This window comes from Bos taurus, chromosome 7, assembly GCF_002263795.3.
Source record: "Bos taurus isolate L1 Dominette 01449 registration number 42190680 breed Hereford chromosome 7, ARS-UCD2.0, whole genome shotgun sequence".
NCBI lineage: Eukaryota > Metazoa > Chordata > Mammalia > Artiodactyla > Bovidae > Bos > Bos taurus.
In genome coordinates, this window is record NC_037334.1 from 81249240 (window position 1) to 81275494 (window position 26255).

At 45.6% G+C, this 26255-nt stretch overlaps 1 protein-coding gene across 1 annotated transcript; it reads left to right on the plus strand.

Moving 5' to 3' along the window:
• Positions 1-228: 228 nt before the first annotated feature.
• CKMT2 (creatine kinase, mitochondrial 2) lies at positions 229-25754 on the plus strand. Its single transcript, NM_001034656.2, is given in 10 exon segments — positions 229-278; positions 11210-11381; positions 12661-12859; positions 14722-14817; positions 15273-15494; positions 17138-17223; positions 18163-18286; positions 20946-21080; positions 22484-22609; positions 25494-25754. Coding segments are annotated over 9 exon segments (1260 nt in total). The 5' UTR covers positions 229-278; positions 11210-11229; the 3' UTR covers positions 25614-25754.
• The last annotated feature ends 501 nt before the right edge of the window (positions 25755-26255 follow it).

Sequence of the window (26255 nt, forward strand, 5' to 3'; positions counted from 1 at the left end):
CTGGCGGAAGAATCAGAGGCCGGTGCTACAAGGGCAAGGCTGGAAAGCAAGTGCGTCTTTAGACCTGATCGGGATTGGCCGAGGCGGGCCCCGCCCCGCCTTCCCGGCCCCGCCCCTCCAAGGAACCCTTTCAAGGCCGGCCCCGCCCCGCCCCTCCGGCCCCGCCCCGCCCCTCTGGCCCCGCCCTCTCAGGAGCCCTTTCAAGGCCGGCCCCGCCCCCACCCTCACAGTCCTTGGCTGTTCGCGAGCGGCGGGACGCAGGAGGCTTCGGCTCCAAGGTCAGTGTGGCTGTGAAACCCGGCTTTATTCCTCCAAAACTGGGGTCATTGCTAGAGCCAGGGTAGGGACCTTGTGAGCGGGGGACCCAGGGCTGTGGGCCGGGGTCTGGGCGATGCTCCTGTGTGAGGAATTCGTGGTAACTCTTGAGAAGGGCCGGCAGCGCGTCCGTCCTTGATGGAGCCGCTCCGCACCCAGGCGCAGGTGACCATTCCGTGGGCCAGCTGCGCGCAGGGGGCTGGCACCCTGTCAGCACCCTGCTTGCAGTGCCTGTGTTTGATAGTGAATCAGGACTTTTTCTTGATGGAAAAAAAATCTAAATGCCACAGAGTTGGGGACTGTAGCTTTCAACTTTCTTACCGTTGTAATCTGTAGAAACTCATTAGTTTGAGGGATGGCTTCCCTCAGCAGCATCAGAAGAGATGCAGACCAGTAACTTGCGAAAAACTAACTGAAAAATGGATAGCTTGAAGCCCTGGAAAGGAGCTAATTACAGATTGGCCCAGGAGCTAGACCTGATTTAAACTGATTAATATTATTGCTACAGAACTATTTTTAAAATCTCTACCCCATTAATAAATTAATAATTAAATAACATTAAAAATAATCAAATAATTTAAATATTTAAATAAATCAATTAAAATATTTATAAAATATTTTAAATTTTATTTTAAATCATTTAAATTAAATAAAATTTAAACAAAATAGTTAAAATAATTTAAAATAATTAAAACAAGTAAAATGAATAAGTAATTAAAACCCAAGTAACTATTTGCACCACCCGCAACCCCCGCACTGGAGGTGAAAATGCTACAGAGTTGGCCTACATGTGTTTCATCTCTGGCAAAGGGCTGTTGTTTGCTTGCTTGGCTGGGTTACTGTTAGCCCTGTTTTTGTCCCTTGGGTAGGTGATATCTCTGCTGGGTGTGGAGAGTGACATTCACCATAATGAGGCAAAACCCTTTGGCCCTGCTCAGCGCTGCCCCGAGACCTTCCCTTGAGCGTTGCCCTGACTCTGAGACACCCTCCTGCACAGGGTCAGGTGGAATCAGCAGAGGTGGCAATCAGTGGCCTTATGACACAGCTTTGTGCGTTCACCTGGTGTGTTGTTTTCAGAAGTGCTGCGTTTCCTGTCTGCAGCCATCCCCCTGCCTCTGTGTCAGAGCTTGTGTCCTTGGTCAGCTCCCCCTGTGCTCAGATAGAAGAACATGGCTGCCAGCAGAACTTGGCAAGGGGCTTCCTGAGCCTCCCAAGCTGGCTCTGGGGGTTATTAGGCTGTGTGAGCCCTCTTCTACTTTTGTGGGCACCTTTTCCAGCCTCCCCCCTCAAACCTTTTGTGGGTTAAGGCACTGTTCCAGCAAAGGGCACGAGCACCACATGCACCCACAAACTCTGCCAGCTTCCTGAGCAAATCTACCCTTACAGCGTGGACCAGGGGCCAGGTCAGTTTTCCTAAAGAGGAGGCTGAGGAAGGTCCGGGAAACTTGGGCTGGGGGACAGAAGGAATGGAGCATCCTGCATGTTCCAAGGCAGGAGGAGGACTGGTTCTGAGACAGACTTTGCCCCTGGCTCAGAGGCTCTGGGACTCCATCTCTGCCACAGCCTAGAACAGGAGCCATTTGCCTTCCCAGAGGGGACCACATGGGACCTTGCGTCAGCATTCTGGGAGTCCCTGCTCACTGAGCCAGGAATCCCACAGGGAGCCCATCTGAAGGTGACCGCTGGAGGTCACACCCACTGCTGCCTGGGAGGCTACAGGGCTCCTTCCCTTGGGCACGGAAGGAAGCTTCCACTCCTGTACAGCATTGCAGAGAACTAGATGGTTCCTAGCTTCCTATTTTCTTGAAAGCAACTTACCCTTGAGAGATGAGCTTGTGATGGTTGTATGTCTTCATCACCAGGAGGCCTAGGAAAGGCCTCTGTTTTACAGGGAAGGACCATAGATTTCTCTGCTTATGACTTTCTACTTGTTAAATAGAATGGAGATGCCCAAAGGTGCCTCTTAGGGTGCCAGTACATCCGGGGGTGGAGAAGTAACTTGAACCCTTTGCTCCCTTAGAATTGGGAAGGGACAGCCAGTCTCTGCTGGCCACGAGTGACATCAGGAGAATTTGTTCAGAGTGTTCTGTGGAGCTAGTCCAGCCTCAAGGACGCCCTCTATTTTGGGGTCACTCTCTCTGGAGGGAACGCCGACACGTGGTCCGACCCCTGGCCTTCCACTGCCCTCCAAGGAGCTCGAAACGCAGATGCCCTGTACAGCTGGACCAGAAATAACTCTGAGTCAGCAGAATGGCACCCATGGCGTCTCCCTCCAGTTACTCAGGACAACCAGGAGGTCAGAACTGAGGCAGTGACAGAACTCAAGGCTGGGTTCCGTCCATAGCCTAGGATGTGACAGAACCAGACCAAACCAGACCCAGACTCCCAGTACGCCTGCCTGAGACAGACGTGGGGGGCTCTTGGGCATGATGACAGAAGAGCTTAATGTGGTGGTTCTTGTTTTTTCAGTGGAGAGGGCAAGTATATAACCACAGCACCATTGCTTTTTGGCTGTGATCTTGTACCCATTTACAAATCTCACTGGCTTGCAGCCCAGCAGTTTGGCCAGAGTGAAGCCCTGATGGTAAAAATCAAATCAGGAGTCATGAAGTGTTCCAAGTTAGGGAAACTGAGGCAAGTGACTTCTGTGGGGTGAGAGCTAGAGACTACCTCCCTCCTCATCCCTGTAGTCCCTACTTCTGTAGGAGAGAGGGGAGAAGAGAGGAGGAGAGAGAAGAAAACCCCATGTCCTATCTCCTCTGAGAAAGGCAGGCTTGCCCAGCATCCCCGGCATGCCTGGCAGGCACTTTGGGCACCTGGCGTCAGAGTGGGGTGGGTGAAGTGGCACCTGGCATCTCGGCCACTTCAGCAGAAGCCTGAGGACAGGAGAGAGGACAGGCTTATAATGTTCTGGGACGCTGAGGGAGTCACATGCTCTCAGGTGACAATCCCGTGTCTAGAAGCTTCTGTGGTAAGTGCATTTCTACCGTCTTGGGGGCCTGAGTGAAGTGATCTGTGGCTCCCAGGTCCTGAAGCACAAAGGTGGTTTCTCTCCAATTGCTGATCAGTGCAGGGCTGCCTGTGAGGTGCTGTGGTTTGCAAGGAGCCTGGATCCAGGCCCAGAGACTAGCCTGTTTCAAATCCCAGCTTTATCAAGTGTTGGTCCCTTAACCTCTCTCTGTTTTCTCCATCTGCAAAATAATGCCTACTTGCCAGGATTGTTTTAAAGACTGAGAAGAACATTTGTATGGGCCTCTTGCATGATGCATGGCTCATGGTGGGAGTTTGGTAAATGGTAGTTAAATGAAAAAAAGACAGTAAGGTGTGGTCATGCAGAGATGGAAAGGACATTCTAGGTGGAAGGAAAGGCCTGGGTAAAGGGTCAGAGTCTGGAAGAAGAACTTGGGAACCCACCTGAGGAAATCGATGTTGTGAGCCCTGACATTGGTTTTCAAAGGATGATCCGTGGATCTGAACATACATGATGGGTTCCATCTGGAATCAAGGCTTGTCCTCAGAGAGATTACAGAATAAAGCAATTAGATGAAACACTTTGAATGGTAAAACTGAAGTCAACAAACATTCAGAGAAGGGGCAGACCAGTGCTGGCTAGGAAAACCAGTGGTGGTTGTGGGAAGAGAGTAATAACTGTCCTGTAGCCTTAAGGTCATGAGAGAGGAGAGACTCGCATTTACTCAGCGCCTACCGTAACTTGTCACTTAGTCCTCACAGCAGCTCGGGGAGGGGTCTCATCGTATATAATGGAGGAGTCCGTTATATAGAGCAGGTTGCTGAAGCTCAGATAGGCAACTTGCAGGCTCCGTAGACCCAGCAGGGCCTGAGAATTGCTTGCTTACATAATAGACATGTTGACAGTGCCATTCTTGCTACTCATTCAAAAGATGGAGCCTGAAAATGTGACTTTTTAACACACCTCACAGCTGACTTTTTTTTTTAGTTTTAAATTTAATTTTTGATCATAAAGACAATCCATGCTGGTTTTTACAAGTGATGCAATAATACAGAATTCTATTAAGAGAAAATAATCTGCCTACTTCAAGTCTGTGGCTCTGAAGTAATGCTTTTTGCAGTTTGATGAGTAACCTTTAATACTTTTCTTTATGTTATACTAATATATGCAAATACATACATAGATACATGGTTGTTATAAAATTGGAACCATTCATATTCATTACTTTGAGATTTTTTTTTCTCTTTTAACCTAAGAATAGAGCATAGACATGCATCTAGGTAAAGTGGAGGCACTTTTAACTGATTCTTTAATAGCCATGGAATATTCCATTGTCTCCTTTATCACATTTCATACCATCCTTCTGCCTCTGATAGACAGGTTCTTCTAGGTTTTTATGCCACTGCACACAGTGCTTCCCTGAGTATCATTGTGCCTCTCTCCTTCTATGGGGCTTCCCTGGTTTTTCGGATGGTAAAGACTCTGCCGGAAATGCAGGAGACTGGGGTTCAATCCCTGAGTTGGGAAGATCCACCTGGAGAAGGGAATGGCAACCCACCCCAAATGTTCTCAAACATTCTGAGGGTAGCACCTAGAGGTGACCTCTCGTGTGAAGCAAAGTGCTAGCTACAGATGTGTGCATATATTCAGCCCTTCATAAGTGCCAGGCCTCATTCAGATTTGTTGCTAGTAGCTGCAAATGTTCTGGAATCTGGAATCCATCAAGGTTGTCCCCAGTCATGGCTTTTCTCTGGGCCTTTGGAGACAGGCAGCCACTATACCTCCTGGGCAGACTCAGTCCCACTGGACTTCAACTCTCCACATTTCAGGGAATTATTTTCTATAGATTCTCTCCAGAGCCAGATTTGGATGAGTGACAGTAGTCAAGGAGTCTGTGTCCTCATCCGGAAGATCCTGGACCAAGGCATAGAACAGGGCTAGTCAGCCCTTCTTCCGCTCTTTCTTTCTGCTGTATTCCAAAGTAGATTGAGTGTAGTGTGGGCTGAGTGCAGTGGCACTCCCACCTGGTGGATGGCTGGAAGGCAGCTGGCCAGAGAGAGGCGATGCCGCAGGCCTCCGTGGTCATCTGTCTATGCACACGGGTGTGTGGTGTCAGGGCATTGTTGCTGCTCTCATCTTTGGTAGTTTGCGTCCTGGTGCCAGTCCGAGGGCAGCTGGAGGTAAACAATAGCTCAGACTGATTAAGACCAGACCAGCTCCCTGAAACAGAATAGCTGAATGAACTGGGCCAGTTCAGTCCCTCCCAGGGGCTCCCACGGGCTCTGGTTCCCCTGGAAGAACACTGACACTATAACTTGTGGTTGCCCAGGCGGGTGCTGGTTAAGAGCAAGGACTGTGAAAACAGACCACTCGTCCTGAATCCCCACGTTGCCACTCACACACTGTGTGCTTTTGGACAAATGAGTTTACCTTTTTTTTTTACCTCCATTTGCTTGTCTATAACATGGGGATAATAAGAACGTCCTCTGTTGTGAGGATTTAATGGGGGAATAACCATAAAGCTAATGGAACCATGTGCCCCCTCATGTAGTAAGTGCTATATGAGAATTTCCCCCTCAGACTATGAACTCTGTAAAAGCTGCCACATACTAGATATCTAAATGTTAATATTTATCAGACAAGTAAAAAGATACCTCTCCTTACCCTTTCGTCACCAAGCCTTGCCTCTCCCTCCATTGCTGCCCGCTGTGACTCCTCCCTCCCTGAAGCATGTCAGTATCATTCACAGTGACCATGACCTGCACTGCCTGATGACCTCAGGAAGTCTGTGGTCAGTGGTGTTCCTGGAGGGTGGCGGAAGCCCTGAGGGTCCACCCTCTGATTGCACTGCCCTTCAGAGCTGCCCAAAATGATGCCTGTGTGGCTGGATGGCAATTTGGCCCCATAATTATCCTCTGTCAAGCCCTCGGTGGAAACCCTGATTGAGAAGACCCATCCAGGATCCCTGAGAGACCATGAGGAACCAGAGGCAGCTAGAACTGTCTGGCAGAGGACTCCTTGGAGAGGAGAGGTTGACTCCATCCAAACATACTATGATATTGTTACTAAACCTTATAAGTGGGAGAAGGCGATGGCACCCCACTCCAGTACTCTTGCCTGGAAAATCCCACGGACGGAGGAGCCTGGTGGGCTGTGGTCCATGGGGTCGCTAAGAGTCGGACATGACTGAGCAACTTCACTTTCACTTTTCACTTTCATGCATTGGAGAAGGAAATGGCAACCCACTCCAGTGTTCTTGCCTGGAGAATCCCAGGGACGGCAGTGCCTGGTGGACTGCCGTCTATGGGGTCGCACAGAGTCGGACACAACTGAAGCGACTTAGCAGCAGCAGCAGCAGCAGCAGCAAACCTTATAAGTAAAAACAGGATCTTCATTTAAAGTCAGTACATGTGATTTCCCTTAACTGACTGTTGGCTGTCAGTTAAACTCTCTGTTTTTGAGTTCCCTCATCTTTTTTTTTTAACTTTTTATTTTATATTAGAGTATAGCTGATTGGGGGCTCAGTGGTAAATGTCACCTGCCGATGCAGGAGACCCAGGAGAAGCAGGTTTGATCCCTGCATTGGGAAAATCCCCAGAGGGGGAAATGGCAGCCACTCCAATATTCTTGTCTGGAAAAGTCCATGGACAGAGGAATCTGATAAGTTACATTCAGTGGAGTTGCAAAGATTCAGACACAACTTAGTGACTGAGCATGCACATACAGAAACTAAAATATGGATATGATAACATTTTAAACATGAATATTTTGAAATCAGACACCCAGCCACAGATCACCTTCACAGGGAGAAGACCTTTAAAGACCACAAGTGGTTGATGGGTTGCACGTGGACACCACCCTCTCCGCTTCCTCCTGACCCTGCCTCTTTGAATTTATCTTCTCAAACACGCTGATGTGAACACATATCAGTGCTAAAGCCTGCTACTGCTAAGTCACATCAGTCGTGTCCAACTCTGTGCGAGCCCATAGATGGCAGCCCACCAGGCTCCTCTGTCCCTGGGATTCTCCAGGCAAGAACACTGGAGTGGGTTGCCACTTCCTTCTCCAATGCATGAAAGTGAAAAGTCAAAGTGAAGTCGCTCAGTCATGTCCGACTCCTAGCGACCTCATGGACTGCAGCCCACCAGGCTCCTCCATCCATGGGATTTTCCAGGCAAGAGTACTGGAGTGGGGTGCCGTTGCCTTCTCCGAAAGCCAACTAAGGAAAGAAAAAGAAAAATCAACTGTTTGAGCCAAACTCAGAAACAAATGCACTTCTTGTTAACTTAGGGAGTATGTCTTGGCTTAAATTTTGGCCCATATATAGTCTGGAAAGAGCTTGGGCCATGCTTCCCTTATTTTGGAGAGTTCTATGGTTAAATCAGAGAAGAAAGTATTGCCTCTCTGCTTAGGAAGCAGATTGGAGGATGTGAAAAAAGATACAACAGGTTTCAAAGATAAAAGTTAGTGTCACCTGCTGTGTACAAAAGCCAGGAAGAATGGGTGTTCCTTGAGGAACACTGACCTACCCTTGGAAGGAGATAGACAGCAGCCCAAAGTCTAGTAGGGAGCAAAGAAGCACATGTGTTCAGATGAATGTTGAGCCATTACAAGTCCCTGGAACAACTCTAAGAAATAGCCCATTTGTCTTGCCTGCTGATTACTAAAGTAATTCCTGATGTCTTTAGGATTGAGGGGATTCTTTTTAGACATGGCACAGAGGAAAGGCTGTCTGACAATTTGATTTCCTGGACTAACATAGGAAAATAACTCCCTAAATTTTTTTCAAGGACTTTGATGCTTTAGGTGAGATGTTCAAATTTCTCCCTCATGTTGCTCAAAAAGGTGTTAAATAAAGACTTCTAGGTGGCGATCCTGGAAGAATAACTGGGAACTGGGAACTGATCCCTGTTCCCAAAATGCAGTCAGGTAAGAAAGTGGACTGCAGAAGGCTACTGTTAGAATTATGTGTAAAGCCATGCTGACCTCACCCTATTAGAGGAGTTTATTGTCTTCAAGTTTTCATCCTGGTTTCACCTAGGTTTACATTCCGTATCCATACTCTCAAGAGCCTCCTTGCAGCCATCCAACCCACCTATGCTTGGAGAATCCTGTAGCAGGGTCCTGATAATCTAAACACTAGGGGAAAAATCCCACCCTTCGTTTGGGCATCACAGAGACCAGTATAATGAAAGGGTACTAAGAATTGCCTGCTCTATTGTTTTCCACTCATCAACCCATGGTAAATAGCTCCCCCATCCTGGATGATGCTGTGGATTAATATTCCATTCTGATCTCTGGGCAGTAGTAGACAGGATATCTGATTTTCATCCCTGATGACATTATATATTTATCTTGATTTATACATGTTTTCTACTTTATCTGGATCTCATCCTATCCATCTGTTGTCTATTTCCTACTTTCTAAAGCATACACTCCAGTACTCTTGCCTGGAAAATCCCATGGACAGAGGAGCCTGGTAGGCTCCAGTCGATGGGGTCACTAAAAATCAAACATGACTGAGCGACTTCACTTTCACTTTTCACTTCCATAAACTGGAAAAGGAAATGGCAACCCACTCCAGTATTCTTGCCTGGAGAATTCCAGGGACGGGGGAGCCTGGTGGGCTGCCGTCTATGGGGTCACACAGAGTCAGACACGACTGAAGTGACTTAGCAGTAGCAGCAGTAAAGCATATATTTTAGTAGTTTCTTTGTTATTGATCTGCTATTTACCTTAAATTGCCGTTTTCATTGTCAGGTTTGACAGATACTATGACTATATTCCCAAGTCTGGTTGATAATTATTGTCTCTTAGCCCCTTAAAGACACCATTTCTCTGTCTTCCATTATTCACTGTTGAAAAATCAGCTGATGTTTTTTCTTTATAGATGAACTGTCTTTTCTCTTTAACTTCTTTGGATACCTTTGTTGCTGGTAATCTGCAGTTAACTATTATTCATGTATGTATGGATTATTTTAATTTTGCTTGGTTTATGTCATACTTCTTGAATCGTGGATTTTTGTTTTTCATCAGTCCTGGAAAATTCTCAGTCATCATTTCTCCTCAAATATGGCTTCTCTGTTTTCTCTATTCTCCCTTCTGAGGTCTCCATTAGATGTATCTTTGATCTTGTCATTCGATCCTTATATCTCTTATGTCTCATATTTTCCATTTTCTTATTTTCCTCTGCAACATTCTGGATAATTTATTATGTATATCTTCCAATTCATTTATTCTGTCTTCAGCTGTATTATTATCTGTAGTTCATTCTGGTTCTCTTTCAGATCAGGTTGATCATTCTTAGTAGTTTCCTGTTGATTGCTCATCACTGTGATTCCTTGATTGCTCATTGTTTCTTTAAACATTTTATATAGAGCTACTCTACATTCTTGTCTGAAAATTACAGTATCTTCAGTCATTGGACTGAATTACAGTCATTGGAGGCCCAAATCTGTGGCCCTTTATTCTGTTGATTCCCATTCATAGTACCTCCTTATGTGCTTAGTGATCTCTGAGAGCTTGTTATGGTTTGATCTTCATCTATAGGAGAGTAGGGCCTGAACTGAATATACCTTAGAGCATTTAAGTGTGCTTTTTCTGGGAGGACTCCTGATCTTGGACCACTTTAGCCCCTCTCAAGGGTCCTAGTGCAGCTGGAGAGTCTTAGACTCAGCTTGCCCTTTCCCTGCTGATAGCCTGATCCTAGTGTGCAAATGGACATCCACACTCAAGGTAACCCAAATCTCCTGGCTTCTTACCCTGAGCTCTGACACCAACTCACTTGGGGTGAGTGAAGTAGGAGAGTGGTCTTCAGAGACTTTGAAACTGTGCATAATGATTAGTGAAATTCATTTCACCTGCCTTCACCAATCAAGGTCGATTTAAGGCTTGTGTGTCCGCCATGCAGTTTCTGGCCTAAACAATAAGGTGTTTGCCCAAGTTATTTTCCAGGAACATGGACTCAGCTGTGTCCAGTTCGAGCTGAGCTGGTTAAGACTGGAAGGACCACTGACCTCACAACTAGGCATGTGCGAGTGCCAAGTTCAGTGACCTTTTGACAGCGCAGGGCTGGAAACTCCACCCTCAGACCCTACAGAGGTAGCCTAGTTACACCTGTGCTAAATGACAATTACCACACCTTTTCCCAATCACCTTTCTGTGCACTCCCCACGCACTCTATGCTTCAGAGCGCCATGCTTCTTTGTTATCCCACAAATACTCCAGGCCCTTTACTTTCCAGGAGGTGAATTTGTGAGTTTTTTCTCCCGTCTTCTTCCGTGGCTGCCTTGTGAATAAACCCTCCTAAGGGTTGCTGCAAACCTTAGTGTCTCAGCACTTTGGATTCCTGCGTGTTGGGCAAAATGAACCTGGTTCAGTAACAGCTTCCTCTGTCTCTCATAAGCCCAGCATGCCATTCTGTTCAGGGTCGAGTTGTGCAGTGGCAGAGCCCAAAGAGCACCTGGTCTGTCAAGCTGCCAAATGTGGAAAGCCTCCATTTTTTCCCTTGATATTATATTGGTGGAGAAAATGACATGGACTTCAAGCAGTTTGACATTCTCTCCGTCTAAAACTAACCAGATTTTTCCAAGCAGTGTGAGGAGGGTGGGGAAAAGAGGGAGGAAGAAAAAAATAAAAAAAACAGAGGCTAAGTCTCCTGCAGTTTTTTCTCTCCCCTATTGATCTCTATACTGTAGTTCAGGGCCATCCTGTGAGGCTGTCTGACCTTTAGCTTCTCAGGAGTTCCCTGGTGTCCCAGTGGTTAGGACTTGGTGCTTTCACCGTGGTGGCCCAGGTTTGATCCCTGGTCAGGGAACTAAGATCCTGCAAGCAATATAACACAGCCAAAAAATTCTTTTAAATATATATATATATATATATATATATATATATATAATAATCCTCAGCTTCTCTGTTTTCCAGACACTCATCCAAGAGGAAGGATGGCCAGTACCTTCTCAAAGTTGCTGACTGGCCGCAATGCCTCTCTGTTATTTGCTACCTTGGGCACCGGTGCCCTGACCACAGGGTACCTGCTGAATAAGCAGAATGTGTGTGCTGCGGCCCGGGAGCAACACAAGCTATTCCCACCAAGGTAAGTCCTCTTGGCTTTAAAATGACGCCAAATGCCAGCCAGAAATACACTTTCCCCTGCTGAAACTGTCAGCAAGGGCCCCGCTTTTGGTCTCTGAGGATGAGTAAATCAGTGTGACTTGTGATGCACAGTGACCTGTGGTGAACTCAAGGAAGTGTAGTCTCATCATTCCTGCCCAGAGCGTGAGGTCTAGTGGAATAGTAATAACAAGACCGAACCTTTGTTGAACATGTCTAGGTGTGATGAGCACTTTACACAGAGTGTTTTATTCCTCTTAGCACCTCTCTATGATGAAACGGAGGCTTCAGAAAATTAAGTAGTGCCTGAGTTCACGCAGCTGGTGTAGCCAGATATCGAGGTCCCTTGATTCCAGACCTGGGCCTCATACGTGCTGCACTGCCTTCTGGAAGCTGTGATGTGATAGCAGTGATTTGAAGTATCAGCTTTAAAGGGACTTGCAGAAGGGAATTAGAGAAATGGAATGAAGATGGAGTGTCTTCTGTACCCTGGGGACCTTTCCATGGCCGAGAGGTCTCACACTGGGTAGAGTTGGAGTGCTGACTTGAAGGGATTCCGTATGGGCAGGTGTGCATATAGACATGAGGAAAACCTGAGGTGTTTCTCAGAAATACTTACTTGGCTTCTGTGGGAATCAGGATCTCTGAGGAAATTGCTGGCACCCACCAGGTACCTCAGGAATTCCTGAGGTGAGAGTGCTTGTGGTGGTCCTGAATTCCCTATTCAGTCAGTGCATATCCCAGGTAAGATTGCACCCCCGTTTGATTTTTTCCTATGTATTAGTTTAACAGATATTCCCTGAATGCCTGTGTCTATAGGCAGGCGCTGAGCTCAGCATAGCAGATAGCCATAGAGTTGGCATCATTGAGGACAGATAAATAAATGAATTTCTGTGTAGTTACGCCTGCAGGGATTTTAGCCTCTCTATCACAGACCTAAGGGATCAAAATGTGACTGTTATAATTTACCAAACCTTCTGGGTTTTAAAAAAAAGCCTGCATATGACTTTAGTTTCTTTCCTAATTATCTTCATTCTATTTCCTCTGTATATAAACATAAGTCACAGTCTGTGGGCTCCTGCAGCCAGCATCATAAACCTCTTTGGGCGGGGCTAGGTCCATTTCTTTGGCAGTTCAGGGACGTATGTTTTTAAAATCCGGCTTTCTTGAATGATGACCTAGCCAGTTTCCCTCACAAAGCTCTTGTATGGGCCCCGTCCCCGCGGGGCTGCTCGCTGAATGCCTCTCTCCTCCGCGGACAGCGCAGACTACCCTGACCTGCGCAAACACAACAACTGCATGGCCGAGTGCCTCACGCCGGCCATCTACGCCAAGCTCCGCAACAAGGTGACGCCCAGCGGCTATACCCTGGACCAGTGCATCCAGACCGGAGTGGACAACCCTGGCCACCCCTTCATAAAGACCGTGGGCATGGTGGCTGGCGACGAGGAGTCCTATGAGGTAAACTCGCAGCTGCCGGTTCCACAGTGTGTGCGTTGGGTGGGTGCTTTGGGTTCCCTCTGTGGGGCTGCATTCTCAGAACAGGTTCCCATAAAGGGGAGCCAACTTCAGCAGAACACCTGCAGTGCTTTCTGGAACAACGAGGTCTATTCTTCCCAGGCACAAGGCTTCCTTTGTGACTGCTCTAGTATCCCTCCCCATAGAGGAATGAGTCGCATGACTCAGTTCTCTGAGCTCATCAAGGGGGTGAACTGGTACAGAAAAAATAAAATCTTTTCATTTTTTGTTGTTTCATTGTATTGGTGATGTGTATTCACCAGTGAGGCTTTAGGAGATGATATTTTTGTGGCTGAATTTTATTGAGGGGAGAGGATGGTTCCATGGGTGTTCAGTTTGGGAATTACTGATGACACAGTCCACTGCAGTCTTAGTGAATCATTAAGTCTCTTGGGGTTTCCCAGGTGGTGCTAGTGGTAAAGAACCTGTCTGCCAGTACTGGAGACGAAAGAGACAGGGGTTAGATCCCTGGATCAGGAAGGTCCCCTGGAGGAGGCTATGGCAACCCACTCCAGTATTCTTGCCTGGAGAATTCCATGGACAGAGGAGCCTGGCGGGCTACAGTCCATGGGGTCACAAAGAGTCAGTCATGACTGAAGTGACTTAGCACGCACACAGGCAAGTCTCCTGGAAAAATCCCATGATCTGCATCCTCATTCTGGGGGCAGAAGCCCAGGATGGTCCCCTGTTCTGGAGCTCAGCCACTAGTGCATCTTCTATGTCATGGCAAATACCTCCAGCCCATCTCCCTCAGGTCTGCCTCCTTTGCACCTTCTGTGACAGGGAGAGGAAAGCAGTTCCTTGGGAAGGCAGCCGTCAAGGGGAGTGAGGGGGCCACCTTGAATAGGCTAGATGGGCAGCTAACTTAAGAGCAGTAGCCCAGCTCTGAGCTCCCAGAGTCCCAGACTGGCGCTGACTCCTGGACTGACATCCCACAGCTCCCAGAGGCTGCAGGGTGCTCTGTTTTACTTCTCTTATCCTTATTTTACCTAAAGGATGTTTCCAGAAATTTATGGTTTTTTAAAAAGTAGATTCTACTCGAGTTAGTTTGGGCGGGAAGGTCCTCAAAGGGTAAGGGGTCCCTGCTTTGCCTTAATTGCTGCTGTGCACTTTTCTTTCTATGCAGCTACTTTTCTACAAATGTATTGTGTTACTTAAACTCTAGAACCAGTTTTGACCACAAAACTGCTTAGCTTCTGATCTAGCAGCTTCTTTTATCCTTCAGATTCTTAAACAAAATTTTCTTGCTTCATCTGATAGTAGTGAACTTGGCAGAACCACTAGGGAAGAGATTACCATGACAGAGATCTGTATGTCTGCCCTCACCCAGGGGGCAGTGTGCCTGAGAGAGGTTTCCTCTGGCATTTGCCTGCTACTACTATTGGACTTCCTGGGTGGCTCAGTGGTAAAGAATCCACCTGCCAATGCAAGAGACACAGGTTCGATCCCTGATCTGGGAAAGATCCCCCAGAAGAGATCATGGCAACCCATTCAGTATTCTTGCTGGAAATCCCTATGGACAGGGGAGCCTGGTGGGAAACAGTCCATGGGTTCCAAAGAGTCAAACATGACTTAGTGGCTGAACAACAACTGCTACTACTACTATTATTATGATTAGCCATCAATGCAGTCTCACACCTCTTTCCTGCGTAGTTGCACTGAGAATTTCAGAGAAGGAGGGCATCACCTTTGGCTTGGTGCTTAAGATTAAAAAAGAGCAAATGATGAACCACTTAAAGTAGTTGAACCAAGGAACATCTTTCTTGGTCCTTTCCAAAGGAAACAGAGCCTCTTCCCTCCTGCAGGTGTTTGCTGACCTTTTTGACCCTGTCATTAAGCTGAGGCACAATGGCTATGACCCCAGGGTGATGAAGCACCCCACGGATTTGGATGCATCCAAGGTAGGCTCCAGCCACCTCTGTTCCCTCCCATGAAGCTGGCACTCCAGAACCCAAGACGAAGAGCAGGAGAGAGAAGGGTCCCTGGGTCCAGCTGCAGTTGAAAGCTCTGTGATGGCCCTCCCACACCACGCTCCCTGGAGGGCCACTGAGACTATCAGGAAATAGCCAAAGTCAGTTTTCCTTGCCTCCTACCACCAGGTTAGTGGTGGTCACTGAAAACCTTCAGCCTTTCCTGAAACAACTCCTTTTTTCACTCCAAATCTACCTGGGGTAAAGGACTGCAGAGGGCGCCGCCCTGTGAAGTAGTTCCTCCATTGTCTTCTAAGACCCCAGCCCCCAGAGTGGCAGGATGGCTCCAGCATGCACACGTGCTCTGTGCCCGGGGGTCCCCTGGTCGGCGGGGCGGAGGCCACTGTGGCCGCGGCCCCGCAGTGACCCCGCACTCCGCTCGGCAGATCACTCAGGGGCAGTTCGACGAGCGCTACGTGCTGTCGTCTCGGGTGCGCACAGGCCGCAGCATCCGCGGGCTGAGCCTGCCGCCCGCCTGCAGCCGGGCCGAGCGGAGGGAGGTGGAGAACGTGGCCATCACGGCACTGGAGGGTCTCAAGGGGGACCTGGCCGGGCGCTACTACAAGCTGTCCGAGATGACGGAGCAGGACCAGCAGCGGCTCATCGATGTGAGTGGCCCCTGAACCACCTGGGCTGCCAGGGGTGGGGTGGTGCTGAGAGGGCCCGGAGTGGCCGCTGTGTGGCCTCCCCGGAGCCCAGGACCCTGCCCTGGTTGGGAGCTCGCTGGGGTTTCAACCCGGTCAGTCTAAGGCAGAAAGAGCAGGCCTTAAAAGTTTAGGTCAAAAGTGGAGATGGTCTCTGAATGAAGTCTGCAGAGGAAACCATAGGGTGGGCTGGGATTGGTGGGTGGGGGTGGATGGAGGATCCCCGGGCTTGTTGATAAATCGAAACAATTGGGCGTGGAAAATCCTGCCTGTGTCTCCACGGCCACACTCAAATCCAGAAAGCCCGGAACATCTGGAAGGGGAATCATCCAGGTCGAAGGCCTGCCCCTAAACCTGCCTCACACCAGAGCCCGCCTCTGAGATTCCTGCTGCCTCCCCAGGCTCTCCATGGCTTTGGTCTCACACTAGGGGAGACAAAACCCAAGTCCCTTTTTTTGGCCTGGCATTTTCACAAGTAACTTTAAACTCCAAGGAAAAGGAGAAACAAATTTTCTGTTATTTCAGAAGATGCGATACCAGAAAAGATGCCCCATTTCCAAACGAGATGGGCCAACTGATGGTCTAGAGGCCTCTAGAGGCCTCAGTCTCCTGGTTCTCTCCACTTGCCCTGTTACAGAACAACTCCTCGGCCTCAAGTAGCTGCTTCTGGTCTCCAGCTTAAAGGCCACGCTGTTTCCTGGGCAATAACAGTCCCTAAACCTGTCCCAGCTCTTCCACTTAGAGACTGTAGAAGGACTCCCCTTCCCGTGTCCTCTTGATTTCTGACTTCAGTGTGATCATATTGAAATATATGGAATCCACATTCATATTCTTACTGCGTCCACACAAGCAAGAAAAATGCCTGTCTCTGGACACTGATTTTGATTTGTGGCGTGGTATATTGTAGTTAGAGGCATACTTGGGAGTCAGACAGGTCTAGGTTTGCATCTAGATTTTGCCGTTTCCTAGCTGTGTGATAGGTTGTTTTATCTGAGCCTCAGTTTTATTTTCCTATCACATAGAACAATTACATTTACTTCAGAGTGTTGTTGTGAAGATTAAAGGAAATAAAAAGTACATAGCATAGAGCCTGGCACCGAGTGAGCATTAGATGAATGGTGACTATTTTTATTTACAGATCATTATTTTACATCTCGAGTAGTTTGTAATGAAAAGGATAATAAGAATAAGTAAACCTACAACATTAGAAACATGGAGAATGCAACTGTGTGGAACACTTCTTGGGACAGCACCCCCTTGCTCACTGCCCACTCTGCCATTGCACAGGGTTGGTGCTGGCTGGATAGACAACTCCATAGTGAGTAAGGATTTCCGTCTGGGTTAAGCCAGTGGTTTTCAACCTGAGCTGTACACTAGAAAATCCCAATGTCCAGGCCACAGCCAATAACAAGAATCTCTGAGAGATGGGAACTGGGCATTAGAATTGTTTAAGCTCTCTGATTATTATAGTGAGCAGCCAACACTGAGAAGCACTGCCTGAGAGACCTCAGCCATTATTAGTGAGTTGGAAATTGACCACCTGGCACTTGCCATCGTGTCTGATCTCATTAGTGTTGTCTCATTGCTTTGTCCTTTTTGGCCTGCAGGACCACTTTCTATTTGATAAGCCAGTATCCCCTTTACTAACTTGTGCTGGGATGGCCCGTGACTGGCCAGATGCCCGGGGAATCTGGTATGGACTTAGCATGTTCACATTTGCAGTGTGTGCAGTGTTCTCCTTCAGATCACTGCTTGTCCTAACCTGGAGTTGCTGTGACCTGCACTTGACGGCATGCCTGGCTTGAGAAGATAGAGTACTTAGAAATGGAGAAGATAGAGTTCTTAGAAATCGGTGTGTGTGTGTGTGTGTTTAATATATAAGTATAGTAATGTTTCCAAGATGTGCAGGAATGCTAGCTGGTTTGCATGAATTATGCATGAGAAAAAATTGTAAGAAAAACATAGCTTCATATTATTTGACTTTAGAGAATCTCTGTTTCATGACATTAAAACAGAGAAGCAGAAAATGAAAAATAAATATTGAGGATTTAAGCAAAATCCTACAAGGAAGAGTGGCTATGAGTGTACACATATTTTATCTTGGCCAACGGTCCTTGGGCAACTTTGATTCTTGTTCCTTGGTAGTTGTTATGGCACTACCGGAAGGAGCCCAGATCAAAGTGCTGGGGAGCAGCTGTTCAGTGCGGGTTCAGAGGCAGGATCTATACAGCAAACATGTGAAATCTGTATACCAAACATGTTGAGCTGCAGGTAAAATATTTTATTAAGTGCCATATGATTTTGGTTGAATCTGTTAGGAGACAGAACACTCTTGTTAGCAACAAAGCTGAAAGTTATCATGGCTGAATTATTGTCATCCTAGTCTGAAGAATGAGGCAGATTATGTTCTTGTTTGGCAAAAACATGACATGAGGCTTGGAGTTGGTGTTACTCTTCATTCTGTCAGGGTAACATTATTTTGCAGTACTTGTGCGGCACAGTGAAGAAATTAGGACCATCTAAGGCAATGAGTAAGGTGAAATGAAGCAATCAAGCTACAGAGGTAATAGGAATTTTCATGTGTTGAAACAAGTGTAATTAACACTCAACACCATATTTCTCACTTCATTAGGCATAATTATGACAAGACATTTCTCATCTGGATTAATGAGGAAGACCACACCAGAGTAATCTCTATGGAGAAAGGAGGCAATATGAAAAGAGTATTTGAGCGATTCTGTCGTGGACTTAAAGAGGTAAGATGTCATCAGAGAATTCTGAATATTCACTAAAATAAAATCTCTATATTTTTCATTCTTGAAAAAAAGTACTGTGGTGACTTCCAAGACAGGGCTAATTTTTTTTTCTAGGGATCATGGCACTCTTTTGGGTTGCGGCTTCCAGCAAGCTCCCATGCTTCCTGCCCCAATGCAGGATGGTTTAGGGAAGTCTGTGGATCATTAGCTATTTTCTGATTTCTTTAACAGAGCTCTTGGCTGCTCTAAGCATAGAAACAGTATAGAATGCATCTACGTTCATATGTAACCAGGCGATCCTAAAGGAAATCAACCCTAAATAGTCATTGGAAGGACTGATGCTGAAGCTCCAATACTTTAACTACCTGAGGCAAAGAGCCGACTCATTGGAAAAGACCCTGATGCTGGGAATGATTGAGGGCAGGAGGAGAAGGGGGTGACAGAAGATGAGATGGTTGGATGGCATCATCTATACAATGAACATGAGTTTGAGCAAGCTCCAAGAGATAGTGAAGGACAGGGAAGCCTGGCGTGCTGCAGTCCATGGGGTTGCAAAGAGTTGGACACGACTTAGTGATTGAACAACAAAAACAACACGACCACAGCCTTACTTGCTGAGAATTACTATGTCCTCCTACAATGCTCATATGAAAAAATAAGAGCAACTGACATTTATTGTTTAATAAACCTATATGCAGGTCAGGAAGCAACAGTTAGAACTGGACCTGGAACAACAGACTGGTTCCCAATAGGAAAAGGAGTACGTCAAGGCTATATATTGTCACCCTGCTTATTTAACTTCTATGCAGAGTACATCATGAGAAACGCTGGGCTGGAAGAACCACAAGCTGGAATCAAGATTGCCAGGAGAAATATCAATAACCTCAGACATGCAGATGACACCACCCTTATGGCAGAAAGTGAAGAGGAACTCAAAAGCCTCTTGATGAAAGTGAAAAGAGGAGAGTGAAAAAGTTGGCTTAAAGCTCAACATTCAGAAAACTAAGATCATGGCATTTGGTCCCATCACTTCATGGGAAATAGATGGGGAAACAGTGGAAACAGTGTCAGATTTTATTATTCTGGGCTCCAAAATCACTGCAGATGGTGACTGCAGCCATGAAATTAAAAGACACTTACTCCTTGGAAGGAAAGTTATGACCAACCTAGATAGCATATTGAAAAGCAGAGACATTATTTTGCCAACAAAGGTTCATCTAGTCAAGGCTATGGTTTTTCCAGTGGTCATGTATGGATGTGAGAGTTGGACTGTGAAGAATGAGCACCGAAAAATTGATGCTTTTGAACTGTGGTGTTGGAGAAGACTCCTGAGAGTCCTTTGGACTGCAAGGAGATCCAACCAGTCCATTCTAAAGGAGATCAGCCCTGGGTGTTCATTGGAAGGTCTGATGCTAAAGCTGAAACTCCAATACTTTGGCCACCTCACGCAAAGAGTTGACTCATTGGAAAAGACTCTGATGCTGGGAGGGATTGGGGGCAAGAGGAGAAGGGAACGACAGAAGATGAGATGGCTGGATGGCATCACCAACTTGATGGACGTGAGTTTGAGTGAACTCCGGGAATTGGTGATGGACAGGGAGGCCTGGCGTGCTGCAGTTCATGGGGTCACAAAGAGTCGGACACAACTGAGCAACTGAACTGAACTGATGTCCTAGGTACTGTGTTCAGTGCTTTACATGGTTCATCTAATTTAATTGGACCATTTTGATATGGTGATAGAAGAGGTTTAATTTTCTATTAATGAAGTACTATAGAATAAAGGATTGAAATGTTACCGTTTGCAGCAACATGGATGGACTTGGAGGGCATTATACTAAGTGAAATATCAGACAGAGAAAGACAAACACTGTTATGATCTCACTTATGTATGGAATCTAAAAAGTACAACTAACTAATGAATAAAACAAAAAAAGAAGTAGACTTACTGCTGTAGAGAACAAACTAGTGGTTACCAGTGGGGAGAGGGGATGGGGGAGGGGTAATAGAAGGGTAGGAGGAAAAAAAGGTTATTATGAGAATATATGAAATCACGTGTATGAAACTTTTGAAGATTGTAAAGCATTATAGAATTTAAAGAATCTTTCATTCAGTAAAAAAATATCAGGCTTCCCTGGCGGCTCAGTGGTAAAGAATCCGCCTGCCAATGCAGGAGACACGAGTTTGATCCCTGATCCGGGAAGATCCCACATGCCGAGGGGCAACAAAGCCCATGTGCCACAACTATTGAGCCAGCGCTCCAGGGCCTGGGAGCTGCAACTGATGAGCCCACATGCTGCAACTATGGAAGCTCAAGTGCCCTAGAGCCTGTGCTCTGCCACAAAAGAAGCCACTGCAATGAGAAGCCCACATACCCCAACTAGAGCGTAGCCCCCACTCACCACAACTAGAGGAAAGCCCTTGCAGCAATGAAGACCCACAAAAAAATAAATAAAATTATTAAAATAAAAGGATTAAAAATAACTTTCAAAAAGGAACTGCAGTTAGTTTTACTTTTTCGTTTCCAAATATAGAAGTAGTACTATAAATTTACCTGAGTTTTATTCATGGCAAACTTACAGTACGCACACCTCTCCCTGGTGCTGGGGGCATGCTGAGTGAATGGCTCTCTGAGAACTTCATCATTTGCTCCCTGTTGTAGGTGGAACGCTTAATCCAAGAACGAGGCTGGGAGTTCATGTGGAATGAGCGCCTGGGGTACATTCTGACCTGCCCTTCAAACCTCGGCACGGGATTGCGAGCTGGTGTCCATGTCAGGATCCCAAAGCTCAGCAAGGTACTGTCATGTAGCCTGTGGTCCTGTTGGGTTCCACCAGGATGAGCTCACCTGGGGCTGCTTTGTGGAGGGGAAAATGTCCTAGTCCCTTCCTTAACCTTTACTTTCTGACAGATGAAAGAAAGTGACAAGAAAAGGTTGTTTGCTTGAAAAAACACTTGTGTCCATAGGATAAGAGGTTAAGGGGCTATAAGAATGGGCTGTGACTTTAGGAAGTTTAAATCCTCCATCATATCACAAGTAGAGATGGACAGGAAGGCTTCTCTGCTGCCTGGCCAGCCTTCCATCCCCTTCTTTCTCCTAGTTCAGAGGTTCTCAGGCTTGAACCTACAGCAGAATCACGTGGAGGGTTGTGAAAACCCAAAATACAGAATTTGCATTTCTCACAAGTCTCCGGGTGATGCCGAAGCTATTGGTCAGGGAACTACACTTGAAGCACCACTGCCTTAAGGCATGGTCACAGTCAGACCTCATGTTCAGTTTGTGGGAAGGTGAGAGAGCATGCCAGTGTGTCCGTGTGAAGATCTGAGGTCTAGGCCTGGCAGTGCACTTGTCACTTCTGCTTGTTCCATTAGCAAGAACCTAGACAGTGGTTACTTCCTCAGCTCACCTGTTAAGATAGGAAAATGGATTCTGGTGGGCACCTGGGGGGTTTCTCTGTCATAGCACACCAAGTGAATCAAATACTTTAAAACAAGTTTAGAAAATGTGATTTCGGCCCCCCCCCACCCCCAAAAAAGTATGATGATATTATTCAAAATTCCAATTCTAAGAAAATTATTTGATGTGACTTAATGTCTTGATTTTAATTATGTCAATAACAACTGTTATACAGATGAACAGTAAACTCACCAAAGGGTATCTAGATGACAAAATAGGGGTATAGAAGTTAATAACAGCTCTGCTACCTTCTAGCTATGTTCTACTTTTAGGCAAGTTAATTTCTCTGAGGCTTAGTTTCCTCATCTGTGAAATAGGGGTAAAAGTAATACCTTCTTCATGGGATTATTGTAAGTTTTAAAAGTTCCAGCACAGGGCCCTGCTACATAGTAAGTATATGTTTGTGTCTGTGCATGCGTGCTCAGTCACTTCAGTCGTGTCTGACTCTGCAACCCTATAGACTGTAGCCCGCTAGGGTCCTCTTGTCCTTTGGGTTCTCCAGGCAAGAATACTGGAGTGGGTTGCCATGCTGTCCTCCAGGGGATCATCCCGACCCAGGGATCAAACCCACGTCTCCTACGGTGTAGGCGGATTATTTACTCATTGAGCCACCCGGGAGGCCCAAATACATGCTTACTAAACATGCATTGTTATTACTTCTCGTTTTACATCTTCTCTACGTGTGCCAAGGATGATGGATCAGCTTTGCCTCTCATGACACCAAGTATTCTCCTTTGTCCCAGGATCCACGGTTTTCTAAGATCCTGGAGAACCTGAGACTGCAGAAGCGGGGCACAGGCGGTGTGGACACTGCAGCGGTAGCAGACGTGTACGACATTTCCAACATAGATCGAATTGGCCGATCGGAGGTAACATGTCTCTCACTTTCCAAAAATGAGCTAACAAAATCACCTTAAGAGGAAAAGAAGTAACCTCAACAGCCCTTCCTTATTCCAAAATTCGAGACCTCCTCTAGGCCCATTGAGTCCTGCGCATGTTAGCATTTCATTCTGTAGCCCTGGTCCTCCATGGGAAAGCACTGCATAAAGGTAAGCACCATGGGATCTGAGAATGTATAGACAAGTGAAGGAATTCACAATGGGACTGCTGTCAGCCGCCTGCCCCCAGAGCTGTTCCAGCAATCGTGAGTGGCAGGAGTTCTGTTTTACTAAAGGACAGCAGTCTTATCACTGTGAAGTCAGAGAACACGTGTGCTGTCTCTGAGTGGAGTGAAATAGTGGATTTTTCTCTTGATTCTGAGTTTCCTTTGATGAAGATCACATGCTATCATCTTCACTTGGGCATTTTTAGCTACTTGGTAGTTTGTAAAATTTTGTATTTAGGGCTCAAGATGGCACATACGGTATGCACCAGATATGTGTAAGATTGTACTCAGCAGGGTTCTGTGAATATAAAGGATAAATGAGATTCATAAACTATAGGTAGGCCTGGAGTGACACGTGAGAAAAAGCACAAAGAGCACACATAATGATCATGCAGCAGAAACCTAAGCAAATCCCGATCTCCGTAATTCCTCCCAGTTTATCTCATTGAACATATGTGCTTGCTAAGTTACTTCAGTCGTGTCCAGCTCTTTGTGACCCACAGGCTCCTCTGTCCATGGGATTCTCCAGGCAAGAATACTGGAGTGGGTTGCCATTTCCTTCTCCAGAGGGTCTTCCCGACCCAGGGATAGAACCCACGTTTCTTACATCTCCTTCACTGGCAGGAGGGTTCTTTACCACTAGCATCACCTGGGAAGCCCTGAACATACTGTGCCCATCATTAATTAAAAGGCTCTTATACAACTCAGTGGCATCATTGACTCAATGGACATAAGTGTAAGCAAACTCCGGAAAGTAGTGAGGGGCAGGGAAGCCTGGCGTGCTGCAGCCTGTGGGGTTGCAAAGAGTCGGACATGACTTAACAACTCAACAACAACATACAACTCAATAACTCAGTGGCTGGTCGTCAAACGCATGGATCACTGATGCTCTTTCTTCTTTCTTGCCATCTTTTGCGTATTTCATTGTTAGTTGGTATTCCTACCAGCAAACTGAGGGAAGGAAGGGAGAAAACAAAACAATGAAATCAGCCTGCATGCTACCAGCTCTGGTAAAGTACTTGAGGAAGCAGCAGCTATAAATACCACACCTTCTGAAATTAGCTAAATAACGTATGGTGTAGTGAATAATAAAGAAAATCTGGGCCCTAGCCTTGTTTGCCTCTAATATTAAAACTTGATTTTAATTACTGGAAAGCTAGGTGGTCATCATTAAAAAAAAAAAAAACACCTATGATTTAGTAAGTGATCTTTTATAAGGACTAGAAAAATTCCCAGAAGTGTTAAAAAAAAAAAAATCCACTTATTTAACCTAACAACCCTGTTAACCGTTGTGAACATTATTCTAAATTGCCTTCCATTCTTACAATTATTCAAAAAAAATTTTTTTTACTAAATTTAGTATTATTACATATGTTGGATATAAAACAGCTTTTTCCCAATGTATTTTTCAACATGAGCATTTTTCTACAGTATTAAATATTCTTTAAAACATCTATTTAACGTCTCCCTGATTATTTGATATTATGCTTGACCATCTCTATGTATAACTTTGATCACAACTATGATTAGTTAGTTAGGATATATTTCTAGAAAGGGGATTCTTGGGTTAAATTTGAGAGTCCTGTACTTATGACCAAGTTTCCTATCAGAAGATTTATACCAAGAGAGTTCACTGGCAGTGAATGACCCCTCACCACATCCTCATCAACAGTGGAATGGGTCAGTTGGATAAGTAGAAAAAATAAGTGTTTGTTTTTTTTTTAAATTAGTAATGACTAGCTTTTTGACCCAACCCTTTCTTAGAGCTTCCAGTTCCCTCTGCATGAAAAGAAGTGGGGAGGACACTAGACTCCATCATGCCTAAAATATGTTCAGCTGTAACACTTAACCATCTCCTCCATTATTGCTGGGCATTCTTGAGTTATATCATGTATTTTAGTGATATCTGGAACTAAATAGTAATTACTTACTACCTTAGTTGGGTTTTTTTAGGAGCAGTGCAAGAAATTTGTTTGAGAGGTGATTCCCAGGGGAAAAATCATAGGTAAATGTACTCTAGTTTAAGAAAACCAATTATTTGTAAATGAAGGTTCTAACTTATTTTAAGCAGGGATTTTTTAAAAAGTATATCTTAATGTAATTCACATAGTTTCCTTAAGTAACAAACTAGCCTGGTACATTGCAAACATTCTTTAATTGCCAAATATCTGAGTTGAAATATTGTTCAGAAAGCCGTTCACTGTGTAAATGATAATATCTGAACTGTAGCATGTTTACTGCTCAGGTAGCTTAGTGGCAAGTCAGAATTTAAATCTGGGTCAGAGAATATCACGAGGGTGTCACTGTGTAGATATACTTTAAGACAAACTGTCATTTTTTAGCAGAGATTGATGGGGAAGAAATGTCTGAAATGCAAACTAATGGTTTTCATATTTTTTAAAAAGTTCTCACACACAAAGTAGTGACCTTATCTTAATGACAGAAAGATCGAGAGTAACCCTGTAATATCTCTGCTAGCTATCAGATACCTCTCTTCCCACAAAACTTTAGGGAAACAATGAGAAGAAATTGTTATACAGTCCATCTAACAGGGAAGGTTCTCATGTGTCCCAGTATTGTTCCTTTTGATCAAAGCCTTGCATGTGTCTTCTGTACAAATTAATCTTTCATCTCTTTCACTGTCAAAGGTCGAGCTTGTTCAGATAGTCATCGATGGAGTCAATTACCTGGTGGATTGTGAGAAGAAGCTGGAGAGAGGCCAGGATATTAAGGTGCCACCTCCTCTACCTCAGTTTGGCAAGAAGTGAACTTTCCTTTCCCTGATTTATAAATAATCTGTCTGCTGGTATGACAGACAAAGAAATTTCTACTCTGAGAGTTTTTGTAGACTTGGAAAAATACAAAAATTATAGGTCCTGTCTATCTTTACAATAAAACTCTCCTTATTATCTTTGGTGTGTTTTCCTGATTTTTTTTCTTTTTTGATGCTATTAAGATGGGTAAACACATCCAATTACAAGTGGCAGGAAGTAAAAATATTTTAGGACAATGATAAATCTCATATTTGTAAGACCACTTCACACAAATCTAGAAACCTTCCAACTATCTAGATGGTAACCTTTCAGCAAATCCCTACAGACACCATTGGAAAATGAAGAACTAATGTAATCAGTTTTCTGGTAAGTAGAGTGAGAGGAGATTCATTTCTCTTGAAATAAAGACTATATGCTGCTGCTGCTGCTGCTAAGTTGCTTCAGTCGTGTCCGACTCTGTGCAACCCCATAGACGGCAGCCCACCAGGCTCCCCCGTCCCTGGGATTCTCCAGGCAAGAACACTGGAGTGGGTTGCCATTTCCTTCTCCAATGCATGAAAGTGAAAAGTGAAAGTGAAGTCGCTCAGTCATGTCCGACTCTTCGCGACCCCATGGACTGCAGCCTACCAGGTTCCT